The 11,132-nt window shown below is 30.5% G+C and overlaps 1 protein-coding gene across 1 annotated transcript; it reads right to left on the bottom strand.

Annotated features, from left to right (window-relative positions):
* Nucleotides 1-5,579: 5,579 nt before the first annotated feature.
* LOC107943553 (ribonucleoside-diphosphate reductase small chain A) lies at nt 5,580-10,870 on the bottom strand. Its single transcript, XM_041088879.1, has 9 exons — nt 10,510-10,870; nt 9,557-9,717; nt 9,146-9,194; nt 8,547-8,673; nt 8,085-8,150; nt 7,770-7,886; nt 7,264-7,426; nt 6,538-6,608; nt 5,580-5,946 (listed from the first exon to the last, which is right to left on the bottom strand). Exons 1-9 carry the CDS (start codon nt 10,685-10,687, stop codon nt 5,832-5,834), a joined length of 1,047 nt encoding a protein of 348 aa, XP_040944813.1. The 5' UTR covers nt 10,688-10,870; the 3' UTR covers nt 5,580-5,831.
* Nucleotides 10,871-11,132: the final 262 nt, after the last annotated feature.

Genomic DNA, 11,132 nt, shown 5'->3' with positions numbered 1-11,132 from the left:
TCAAAGTCTAACTTAAATTTAAAGTGGAACATATTTAAAACAAATATATTAAATTTTATATGTACTTTCTGCATTAATAACTTATATTTAACTCCCTAAAAATCGCCAGTGTTCTTAAAATTTATGATTATTTCAGTTTTTTCAACAAATCAAATTCATAATTGTATGTGTCACTTACATTTTGATTTTTGTGTTTTAAATGTACATTTTTGAGGTCTCATTTAACATTTGAATTGATGGGCTGGGTTGATAAAAGGACTAATCGATATGAAATTTGATCTTTTAAAGATTCAATTAAAATGATTTAAAGTTGAAGGACCAATTCAAAATCTTAACCACGATCTGGGGTTGTCGAGAGAAAATTAACCCTATAAACAATACTAATTAAAAAAAATTGTAAGGACATAACCTATAATTTAAACATTTGATAATGTCATTTTTGTATAAAACAGTTTTTCATAATATATATCTGCTCTTTTTTATACGATATTTAAAATGATTTATAATATCTCTCTAACCTTTAAATATGAAATACCCTTCAGAAATATATTTTCCACCATTTTAATAGTTTTTCTTTCATGATAATTTATAATTTCCATAATTTTATTCAAAAATATATTTTTTGAGTTAAGCTATTAAAATTCAGTTAATAATAACTGATTTTATCTTTTTAATGTTATTCTATGTATTTAATTAATAAAATTTTAATAATAAATATTTGTAATATTGGATAAATTTTTTACATATAATCATATAAATATATTTTTTATACAATTTCAGATAATTTAATTTATATTAAATGATAATTAGAAAAGAATTTTAACCTGCACTCCATATCGAGAAATAATATATATATATATAAATTAGCAATTGAATGGATCTCTTAGTTTGCAATATTTTATGTTAATATTAAATAATAATAATAATAATAATAATTAGGTCAATATATATGTTATTCTAATAATGTTTTAATTTCATTGCTTAAATCATGGGAGCAGTGCCCACATGGTATGACTGTATTACAGATTTAAATAAAGAATATTTTTTTTTGAGGAAATTTAAATAAGAATAGTTCTTTTAATTAAAAATTGGTATTTAAGAGGGTAAAATTGTCCGCTAAGTAATTTTGGACCAACCCCCTAAAAATATAAAATCAGATTTCATTAATATTAAATTTTGTTAAAATCTATAAATAATATTAAGATAATGTCCAACGATGCAGAAACATCTTTATAATAATATTTGTTATTTTTTAAACAGGTTAACTTTTTAATTATTTTATAATTAAATTAGTATTTAGTTAGCTTATAATAATAACTTAATTAGATATTTAAATATAATATAAATACATAATCGACTAAATCATTTGAATTTAAATATTTAGTTGACACAAATCTCGAGTTTGATTCTTTATTAATCTTATCAAAAATAATATAATAAACACAACAAGCTAAGATTTAATTAGATATTAATTAACATAATATAGTTTTTTAATAATCTCATTATAAGTTCTAATCATATTTGTTTTGTTTTTACTTCATATCTAAAACTACTTATAGTCTCTCCCTAACCCATAAATAAAAGTATAATGCATTTCAGTGTACTTAAACTCACGTCTTTTTACATAAACAAAAATATTTATACTAATTAAGTTATGATTAAAATGAAAGGGAAAAGGTAGGGGTTAGGTAGGAATTTGCATGAACAGATATTGTAGGGTTAAACCTTTCTTTATTAGATAAAATTAAGTTTAAGGAATCATAAAAACTCAAAAAAAAAAAAAGGACCCACCGCTCACCACACAAAATGGAAGACTTACAAACATCCAAACTCCTTTATATGTTTGATACCAAAAAACTATTATTGTGTATACTTCACACTAACCCCCAAATATGTTGTCTTCTTCAATGGAGGAAATGGGAAGGAAAAAATCGATTGGAGGTCTAATTTTGTATTAAGTCCCTGTACTCTTCAAACATTTCAAATTTTAATCTCTTTTGGTTCTGGTTTTAATTCTAGGAATTTAGTTCTCTATTTTTTAAATTTCAAGTCTAATTGTTAGTACTGTTTATTTTTTTTGTTTAAAAAAAAAACTCATTGTGTGGTAATTAAGAAAAGGACATTGTAATGAATCTGAATTTAACAAAATAATTTTAACAATATTAACAATTGAACCTAAATTTTGAAATCTCAAAAGTATAAGAATCAAATTCTAAATTTACAAAGAGTACATGGATGTATGACATATTTTAACCAGTTATAATTTCAAATTCAATTCAACAAAAATCCATTAATCACACGAGAGACTAAATTCCTAAGAGTTTGAAGAAGATAAGTACTTAGAGTGAAATTAAACCTCAATTGGAGTATAAAGTGTACTTTAAAAAATTAAAAAAAATAAAAATAAAATAAAATAAAACTCTAGTGGTTAGGGTAGGTAAAGACGATGACAGGGGGATGAGAATTGGCCCCTCAATTCCTACTCCTTAAGTGATAATCATAATATTGGCACATATTAGCTGCAGGAAAGGAATTGGAAGGTGGAAAAAAGAGAGAACCTTATCTTTTTTTACATTGAAATATAACTTTTTATATAAAATATATAAATTTCCATATATTAATTATATTTGTATATTCATATCATCCAGCAGATTGTCTATATAAAAATATAATTTTACTATTTTAATAGTCTATATTTTTGTCGATTGAGTCTTAACTCTATTGGTATAAGCATTGTTGCCAATGTAGGAGAAAGTGGGTTTAAGTGTGATGAAACGTGTTATTCTCCTATTTAAGGATAGAGGAGGAGCTATGAGTTAAAAAGAACAGATATGATCAGAACTTATAATGAAATTATTTAAAAAAAAAAGTTGATATCTTTATAATTTTTAAAAAATTAAATATGATAAATGATAAAAATAAATTTTACTATTATCAATTTAAAATTTCATAAATTTTAATATGTTATGAAACTTTTCATTTTAAGATAGATCAAGACAACTCTCTAACTCCGCCCCTGATTCAAGCATCATGAAGGTGGTAGGTAAAGGACGAAGTGGAGGTGACTTTAATCTGTTAGGGCTTATTAGTTAGGGGAAAGTGATGTATTGGGGCCACCCTATCATTATCCTCGAAGTCTCAACAAATACGGTTCAACCCCCTCCACCTTCACCATTGACATTGACATTCACATAAAATAAGTAATTAATTGATATGAAAAATAAATAAGAAATGGCAGTGGTAGATCCATAAAATCCTCCACTTTGATGCTGGTTTTGGCTTTGTGAGATTGTGCTTTTTGTTTAAGGAAGAAGAGAATATGTTGTTTTGTTTTGTTTGTTTCTCGGGAAAAATTAATTATATAATAATACAAGGACCTGCATATTTAATGCCAGAAAAAGGAATCTAAGACACCGTTTTTGGCTAACTCAGCACCAATCATCTGCTAAACTACTAGTTTATGATCCTATGAATACTGTTACACCTATCGATTTAGATCTGAAATTGAAAATTTGATAAATTTAAATTCAAAATCCATCTATTAAAATGATCAAACTAAAAAAAACTCTCAAACACAAATGAACCAAACCCAAAATGATTCAGTCAAAAATTATACAAACCCAAAATTGACTCAAATCTAAAATAATTCGAACTCAAAACTCCAAACTAAGGTTTTCATAATTAGATTGGTGGCCAAACCAATCAAGCCACCGGTTCAATTAAATAAATTTACAAAAAATAAATTTAAAAAAATTTATTTCAACTGATTTTTTTAACCCGATTCAATCAGTACGTATTGATTTACAAATCAATTGATCTAACATCTCTCTTCAGACTAATACTCGATTGGTTCCTTATCTAAACATTTTGATTCAAATAATTATATTTTAAACCGAAATGACTTAAAAATTTTAAAACCCGTTTTCAACACACAAAAACCAACACCAACTCAAAGGAATAAGTTAGGTGAAATGGTCCACTCACCACTATCTGATCTCATCAGGATAGATAAAATGAAGCAGGGTTGTTAAAAGTGGTAAAAGAATAAATATCAGAGAATTCCAACTATTTTAGATGATGATGAGTATCCACGTCCTTTAATATAATTTTGTCAAATTTTGATATTTATATAATAGAAAAGGGGGTGCCTAACCCACACCCCAAACCACCAAAACACCAAGACGGCAAAGCCAAGCAAACATAATTGAAAAACAGTTATGTTCATAATGATGAAACCCAGTAATATTAAACAAAAAGGGTCTAAATGTATAATTACATCACTGTTCTTTGCAGCTAAGCTGTCAAATCTCCAACCTCTTTACACTTTTTTTTATTACAAATTCATTCTTTTACTCAATGTAGGGAAAAAAAACAAAAACTGGAGTGACCGTCCCAACCCCAAATTCAGTAAATTAAATGCATTTAGACCCTTCATTAATTGGTTTTTGCTATTTTTTGTGCCTATGATGTTTCATAACTTAAATTTCTTCTATTTTATTAGCATTACTAACAAGACTAATCACCGGTGTAGAGACAAATAACTTACATCGCTCAAGTGTTTATTGACATCAAATCTCGAGTCTAAATCTGGACACCCCTCATCTTCCCCTACCCTTAATACTAATAATAATAGTAAACAAGACCATTATTACGTGTTTACTAACAGTAAAAGTACTATAAAGACCTTTGTACTAGAAGTTAAATTTTATTTTACCTCATCTACTTAAAAAATGGATAAATTAGTCCTTGAATATTATATTAAAGAGCAAATTGATCCTTGAGTTAAAAATTTCATTCATTTCTACTATTAAAAATTGATTATTGTACATCAATATGAAGTACGCGTGACATGCCACTATTTGGTTATTCCATAAGGTATGTCAGTTTTTAACAGTACAAATGAATGAAATTTTTAACAGAAAGGATCGGTTTGCTCTTTGATCTAATATATAGGGACTAATTTGTCCAATTTTTTAATAGAGAAATAAAATGCAATCTAACTCTTAGTACAAAGGTCTTCATGATACTTTTACCTCTACTCGCTACTTATGTAGTAGCAAATAACCTGCTTTGTTAAGTCCTTGTTAACATCAAGTACTGAATTCAGATCTAGACAACCCCTCCCCTTCGCCCTACCCCTTAATAATAATAAACAAGACCATTATTGACTAGGATGACCCTCAATGCCTTTCATCCTTGCTAAGCTGCAAATACTAAAGTTTAAAAATCAAGGTTGTGCCTTGCACCACACACTAAAAGGGGCAAAAGGAAAATAACATTTCAATTAATTATTTGAACTCTTCAACTCTCATACTATTTTATTATTATTATTATTCAGGTTTCATATAGTATGGAATTGGCAGCCACATATGCATTATGTAACTTACCTAGTTTGATATGTATTGAATAAATATTTTAGTGAATTGAAGTGGAAGTAAGACATAAGCAATTGCAAAGTGCAAACTAGATAATGATAATATAGACTTTCCACCATATGAAAGCAAATAAGGGAATAAAAGATACGTAGTACCTCTTGGAATATGACAGGCACTTAAAAATTTCGATAAGGGACAACAATATGCATCCAAAATGATTATTATTATCGCACATGGTAAAAGTCTAATAATGCCATGGCATAATATACATACATACATGATTTAAGCTTTTATTGTTGCAGGCGGTGAACTGATGTTTTGGAATTTATGGCATAATGAAACGATATTATAGACAAACAGACCTACTACAAAGAATATTTTGATACCCATAACAGGCAGCATCTATATAATACTTGCAGTGTGCAACAAAATGGAAATTAGATCGATGGGGGTGATTTAGAAGTCTTCGTCTAGTTTGAAAACGTAGTTTTTACCTCCGTTTTGAAGGCTTGACATAACAGATGCTTTCTGATAATCACCAACCCTCCTCTCAAAGAAGTTAGCTTTTCCTCTGCGAAGTCAAAAACACGTTTAAGAAGATTAAGACTCTAAATATGTCATAAACGATAATATAGACCTAATCACCATAGGTTATGCACACACTAGAATACAAAATGCAGCAAGTCAACAGTTGAATACTATCATTACTCACACAGCTAAGCTTGACAAGCACTTGCTCTCAAAAAAAGGGGGGGTGTTAACTATATGATTAATCAATACTCGAAAAAGTCAATGACTGTTACAATCCCTTACCACACAAATTCCTTACCTATATGTTATCATGGTGATGTTAGAAGGGAAGACTTATATAGACACTCACATTTCACATACATGTCTCATTTCTGCAATAATTCCTTTGGGACCAATGTTAGATGGGTCCCGTCAAGAGCAAGAATCATTCAAATCAAAAAGTTCAAAAAAGGGAACCAAATATGGTAGAAAGAATGCCACTGACAAAAGGGTGTCTGTGTCTTAATTAGGTGTAGTAGAGTCCAACTTCAGGACGTCAGCTTAATAAAAGATGTTGCAATTGACATTACTTTTATATAATCCAATAACTTAAAACCAAAAAAATGCAGCAATATGGGCTATTAATACTTACTGTAAAGATATAAATTCCATCCAATCAAAGGGATTTTCGACGCTGTACTTTCTTTGACAGCCCAATGAAACCTGCAAATAAGTGGGAAACAAGTCACTAATTTAGTTCTTTACACCCAACAAAGCCATTTCAACTATGAAAGATATCTTTTTAAGTTCTCAAAAAATCATTTCTTTTAATCAGGAAAATCATCCTGCAAAATCATATATTTCAGAATGGTAATACACCTTTTTCCTGTCAAATCCCTGAAATTTTCTTTAAAAAAACAGATTAAAGATTTTATAAATGTAAACTAGATTTCTTTACCCACTTGAAGTTAAAATTTTGAGCAATTCATTCATGAAGAAATATAATTTTAAGGGAAAATCTTGAAGCAAATATACAAATGATCCTATTGATGATACTAGTAACATTTCATGATCATGCAAATATGTTTTTGGATTTCAGTGTATTACATCAACAAAGAATGATCAAATTTGAAAGTCAAATGATCTATTAGTCACGTGTTAAAACATCTCTTCTTATTTCGGATAAAGTTATATCAGTTTAGGATTAAGAAATAAGATTACAAGTTATATGGAATTAATATAAATGTGTGTTTTGGTGTATCCGTATAATATTCAAATATGAATTTGTTAAATATTTTTCATTCTAGGTGGTTCAAGATATCAAGCTAGAATTATCAAAATGAACTGTTAAAAAATAAACAAATTAACAGAAATATACCAGAAGACGATCAGCAACGAACTTAATGTACTGGCTCATGAGTGTCGAGTTCATGCCAAGAAGTGCACAAGGAAGAGCTTCACACACGAACTCAGTCTCGATTTCCACTGCTTCATGAACAATATGATGGACTTTTTGCCATTTAAGTTGCTTCTGCAGCAACCTGTAAGCAGGTGCATTCAAATTCCATATCTTCTTAAATACAACCCACATATCCAGCCAATAGGGTTAAGATTCACTCCATTACTTTTTCATCCATTAACATCCTATACAATGATCATCACCATTCAAATGTGTAGGACCCATGTAAGATTCATCTATTAAATGTGAAAATCAACTTGTGAATGGTGATTAAACATGCACTGGATATTAATGAATGAAAAAGTAATGAAGTGGAGCCAAACCCCAGCCAATGGTCCCCCCCCCCAAAAAAAAAAAAGTAGCAGCAAAAGTTCTATTATCGTTTTCAAATATATTTTAATAAAAATAAAAAAATACAAAGCTACCCGTAAAGAAGGCAAGCAAAGTCACAGTGAAGCCCCTCATCTCTAGATATAAGCTCATTTGAGAATGTCAAACCAGGCATCAGTCCCCTCTTTTTAAGCCAGAAAATGGCACAAAAGCTGAAAAGCTCAATGATTAATCAATAAAAAGGAAATGTTAAAAAATTAAATCAAACTTCATAGTAGAAAAGTATAAGAAACACAAACTCTAGAAACAGAAAGAACCTAATGGATAAAGAAAATTAAACTTCATAGTAGAAAAGTATAAGAAACACAAACTCTAGAAACAGAAAGAACCTAATGGATAAAGAAGATTACCTTCCAGAAAAGAAGATTCCTTCAATACATGCAAAAGCCACAAGTCTCTCTGCAAATGAAGTGGAACTGCATACAGACAAAACCAAAGAGACCTTTTAAAGAAAGAAAGGTACTGCAGTGCTTTGACTTAACGATAGCTAGTTTAAACTGTAAATACGCTTGAGAACCACAAAGATGCTGACCAAACAAATTCCAGCTATTCAATGGTGCAGAAAGGAGCCAAGGCTACTGAGCTCAATATTTGATCCATACATGATCATTGCAAATCAAGTTCTACCATATCTAGGACAAAAATTCTGCCTTAAATATATCTAACAGGCACAATGATCAATTAAAGCTAGAAAAACCTTGGTAAAAATGTTCTATTGAACTTCTAGTCCAACATGTTGAGAATTCTTTAACCAAATTTCTCCTTTGGCTTAATATATTAAGTCCCCAGAGAGCAGGACATGAAAGTAATACCTCTGAATCCAATCCATAGCCCATTTAGCCTTCTTACTGACGCAAGGGATGCTTTCAATAGCATTGAACAATCGATGTTTTTCTTTGGAATCCTTGATATATGTCTCCAAAAGCAAGCTGTACATTTCTAACCATTGGCAGCAGAAAATATTCTCAATCAGGTAACTCTAATTCAAGATACTGGGAAATCATCAGAAAGACCACAACTTAGTAAATGCTTACTAGGCTGCAGTCTTGTGTTGACAGTTAAGGCCAAATAAGTCTGACAATCTAGCCCAACCAACAACTGACTCTTGAAGGTTAAACCAAGCCCTAAAATAACCTAAAAACGAGTTTGACAACCTCAATAAAGATTAACTGGGACCAAGACTGAACAAGAGGCTGGACTCATCTTTACTTTTCAAGCACCAAAAGTCATTTGTAATCATTAGAGAGGGCTTTCTCCAGAAGTCTGAAATGTGGCTGTAAGCTAGATTATACCAAAACCTGCAAGCCCTTGACAGGCTAAATTGGCCAAGAACTTTCTTGTAGTAACATCTAAATGGTGGCACACATTAGATGTGAAGATAAACAATTCTAGTAAATGATCAATTTTCTACCAGAATGGATATTCTCCATAGCAATTTGAAATCCGTAGAATGCCCGGGCCTGAGAGAATGGGAAACCTGATATTAGATTAAAAAAAAAACTTGAAAGAACAAGGCTGATTACTGGTTTCCAAACAAGTATCCCCTACCTTAATGTAAAACAAACTGGTCATTAACGGCCTTTAAGTCTAAAACTAGCTAAGCAGGCAAAATCATTAAGAATTAAACAGAACATTATCCTGATATTACCCACCAGACCCAACACCGTTGCAATATGATTCTCCTATTATAGTCATTCATATAAGAATGAAGTTATCCTAAATTGCAAAACCAGACATGAAAAGTATAATTAAAGATACTAGTCCCATCGGTACTCACAGGCATTCATAGAATAGCCTGCAAAACAACTTAACAAATACCTACCTCTGGAATTTGAACATCATTTAGGAATCTTGCAGCCAAGTTCTCCAAAACTATCCCATCAGATGCAGCAAAAAAGGCCAGCACATGGCTTATGAAGTGTTTTTCTGAGCTAGACAAGGTTTCCCAATGCTGCACGTCTTGTGAGAGATCAACCTCCTCAGCTGCAATAACATTAAAAAATGATGAGAATGAGGTCAAACCAAGGGGAAGGAAATTACTGGACAAGGTAAAGAAGATATGAATAGTAATACATAATAGGAAGTCGGTATACACAGATAAAAGATCCAAATTAAGGGGTAAAAAAGCTTACAAAGAAGAATGGAAAAAAGGCTCATTGCACTATTTATACAAGATTGCTAAGGTTAAATTTCCTAAGAAACATCAATCAGATTAATTGTTCTTTAAGTTTGGAGGTCAACTTCTATGCAATAAAAATTCATTTCAATTAACCAATAATCCTTCCTGCATGACTACATTATAACAAAACAATGAAGGAGCGTGATAAGAGAAAAAGAAAACAGTTCCAAGAACATGAAAAGAAGTCTATATCAACATTTACAGAAGGTAGCTTTTCGTTATCTTATTTGGAGGGATAACTAATGGTTTGAATGCTTTTTCTCATGACTGCCAGCCAACAAAAATTTAAAAAAAAAAATTCAAAACCATTACAACATATGAACAGTATAACAACAATGATGTTGATACCAAAATTGCCAATGCAACAGTCAATTCCAAAATTCAACCATGCAAACAACCCACTTTTCTTTAACCCTCTGCCTCCAGCCATTAATTTGACTTCCCATTCCATTCATACAAAGCAAAGTTCATAAAATCTAAAACAAACCCAACTTCAAACAAACAAAAACAACATCAAAATCCCAAGTTAGAGAAGAAAAAAAATAACACAAAAAATGACCAATAAAATTCTGAAAACAGAGGAAAATAGGTAGTACCAGTCCAAAAACTAGCCTCAGCCTTCTTGTACATCTCCCAAAGTGGTTGATAGGTAATGGGAAACATACAAAACCTTTGGTTTTGTTGTTTTAATATAGGCTCTTCCTCTTCCTTCTCTTCTTCTTCCACTTCTTCTTTTCCCATTACTCTCTGTTCCTCATCTCTCAACGAACCCATTTTCTCCCTTTTTTCCCCCTTTTTATCGTTACTTTCTACAGAAATTGAATGAAGGAAAAGAAGAAAGATATAAAAGAAAATGAAAAACCCTACAAAAACCCTTCCGTGAAATGAAAACGACAGGTTTTGTATGATTGGGTGGTACGAGAAGCAGATCTTTTTGGCATTCGTTCTTTTCTTTTTGTTTCGAGTGTCCTTCGGTTGCATGCTTTGTATTTATTCGTTACGATAGAAAACGGCGTCGTTAGCAGCTTTTCTGCTAGTTGTGGTGTTAGGTGCATGATATTGGGTTTTCCATGGTAAGGTGGGCCTTATGCCACCATATGAAATTTATTATCACAATTTACAAATTTTTTTTTTGGCCAACAGTCACAAATTACAATTTAGTGTGATATATGAAAACTATATTTTGCAAAATTTAATATCATTAAGATATGGATGCACA

This window comes from Gossypium hirsutum, chromosome A02, assembly GCF_007990345.1.
Source record: "Gossypium hirsutum isolate 1008001.06 chromosome A02, Gossypium_hirsutum_v2.1, whole genome shotgun sequence".
Lineage (NCBI taxonomy): Eukaryota > Viridiplantae > Streptophyta > Magnoliopsida > Malvales > Malvaceae > Gossypium > Gossypium hirsutum.
The sequence above is the reverse complement of the archived record's forward strand: the minus strand, read 5'-3'. Positions and strand labels throughout refer to the sequence as shown.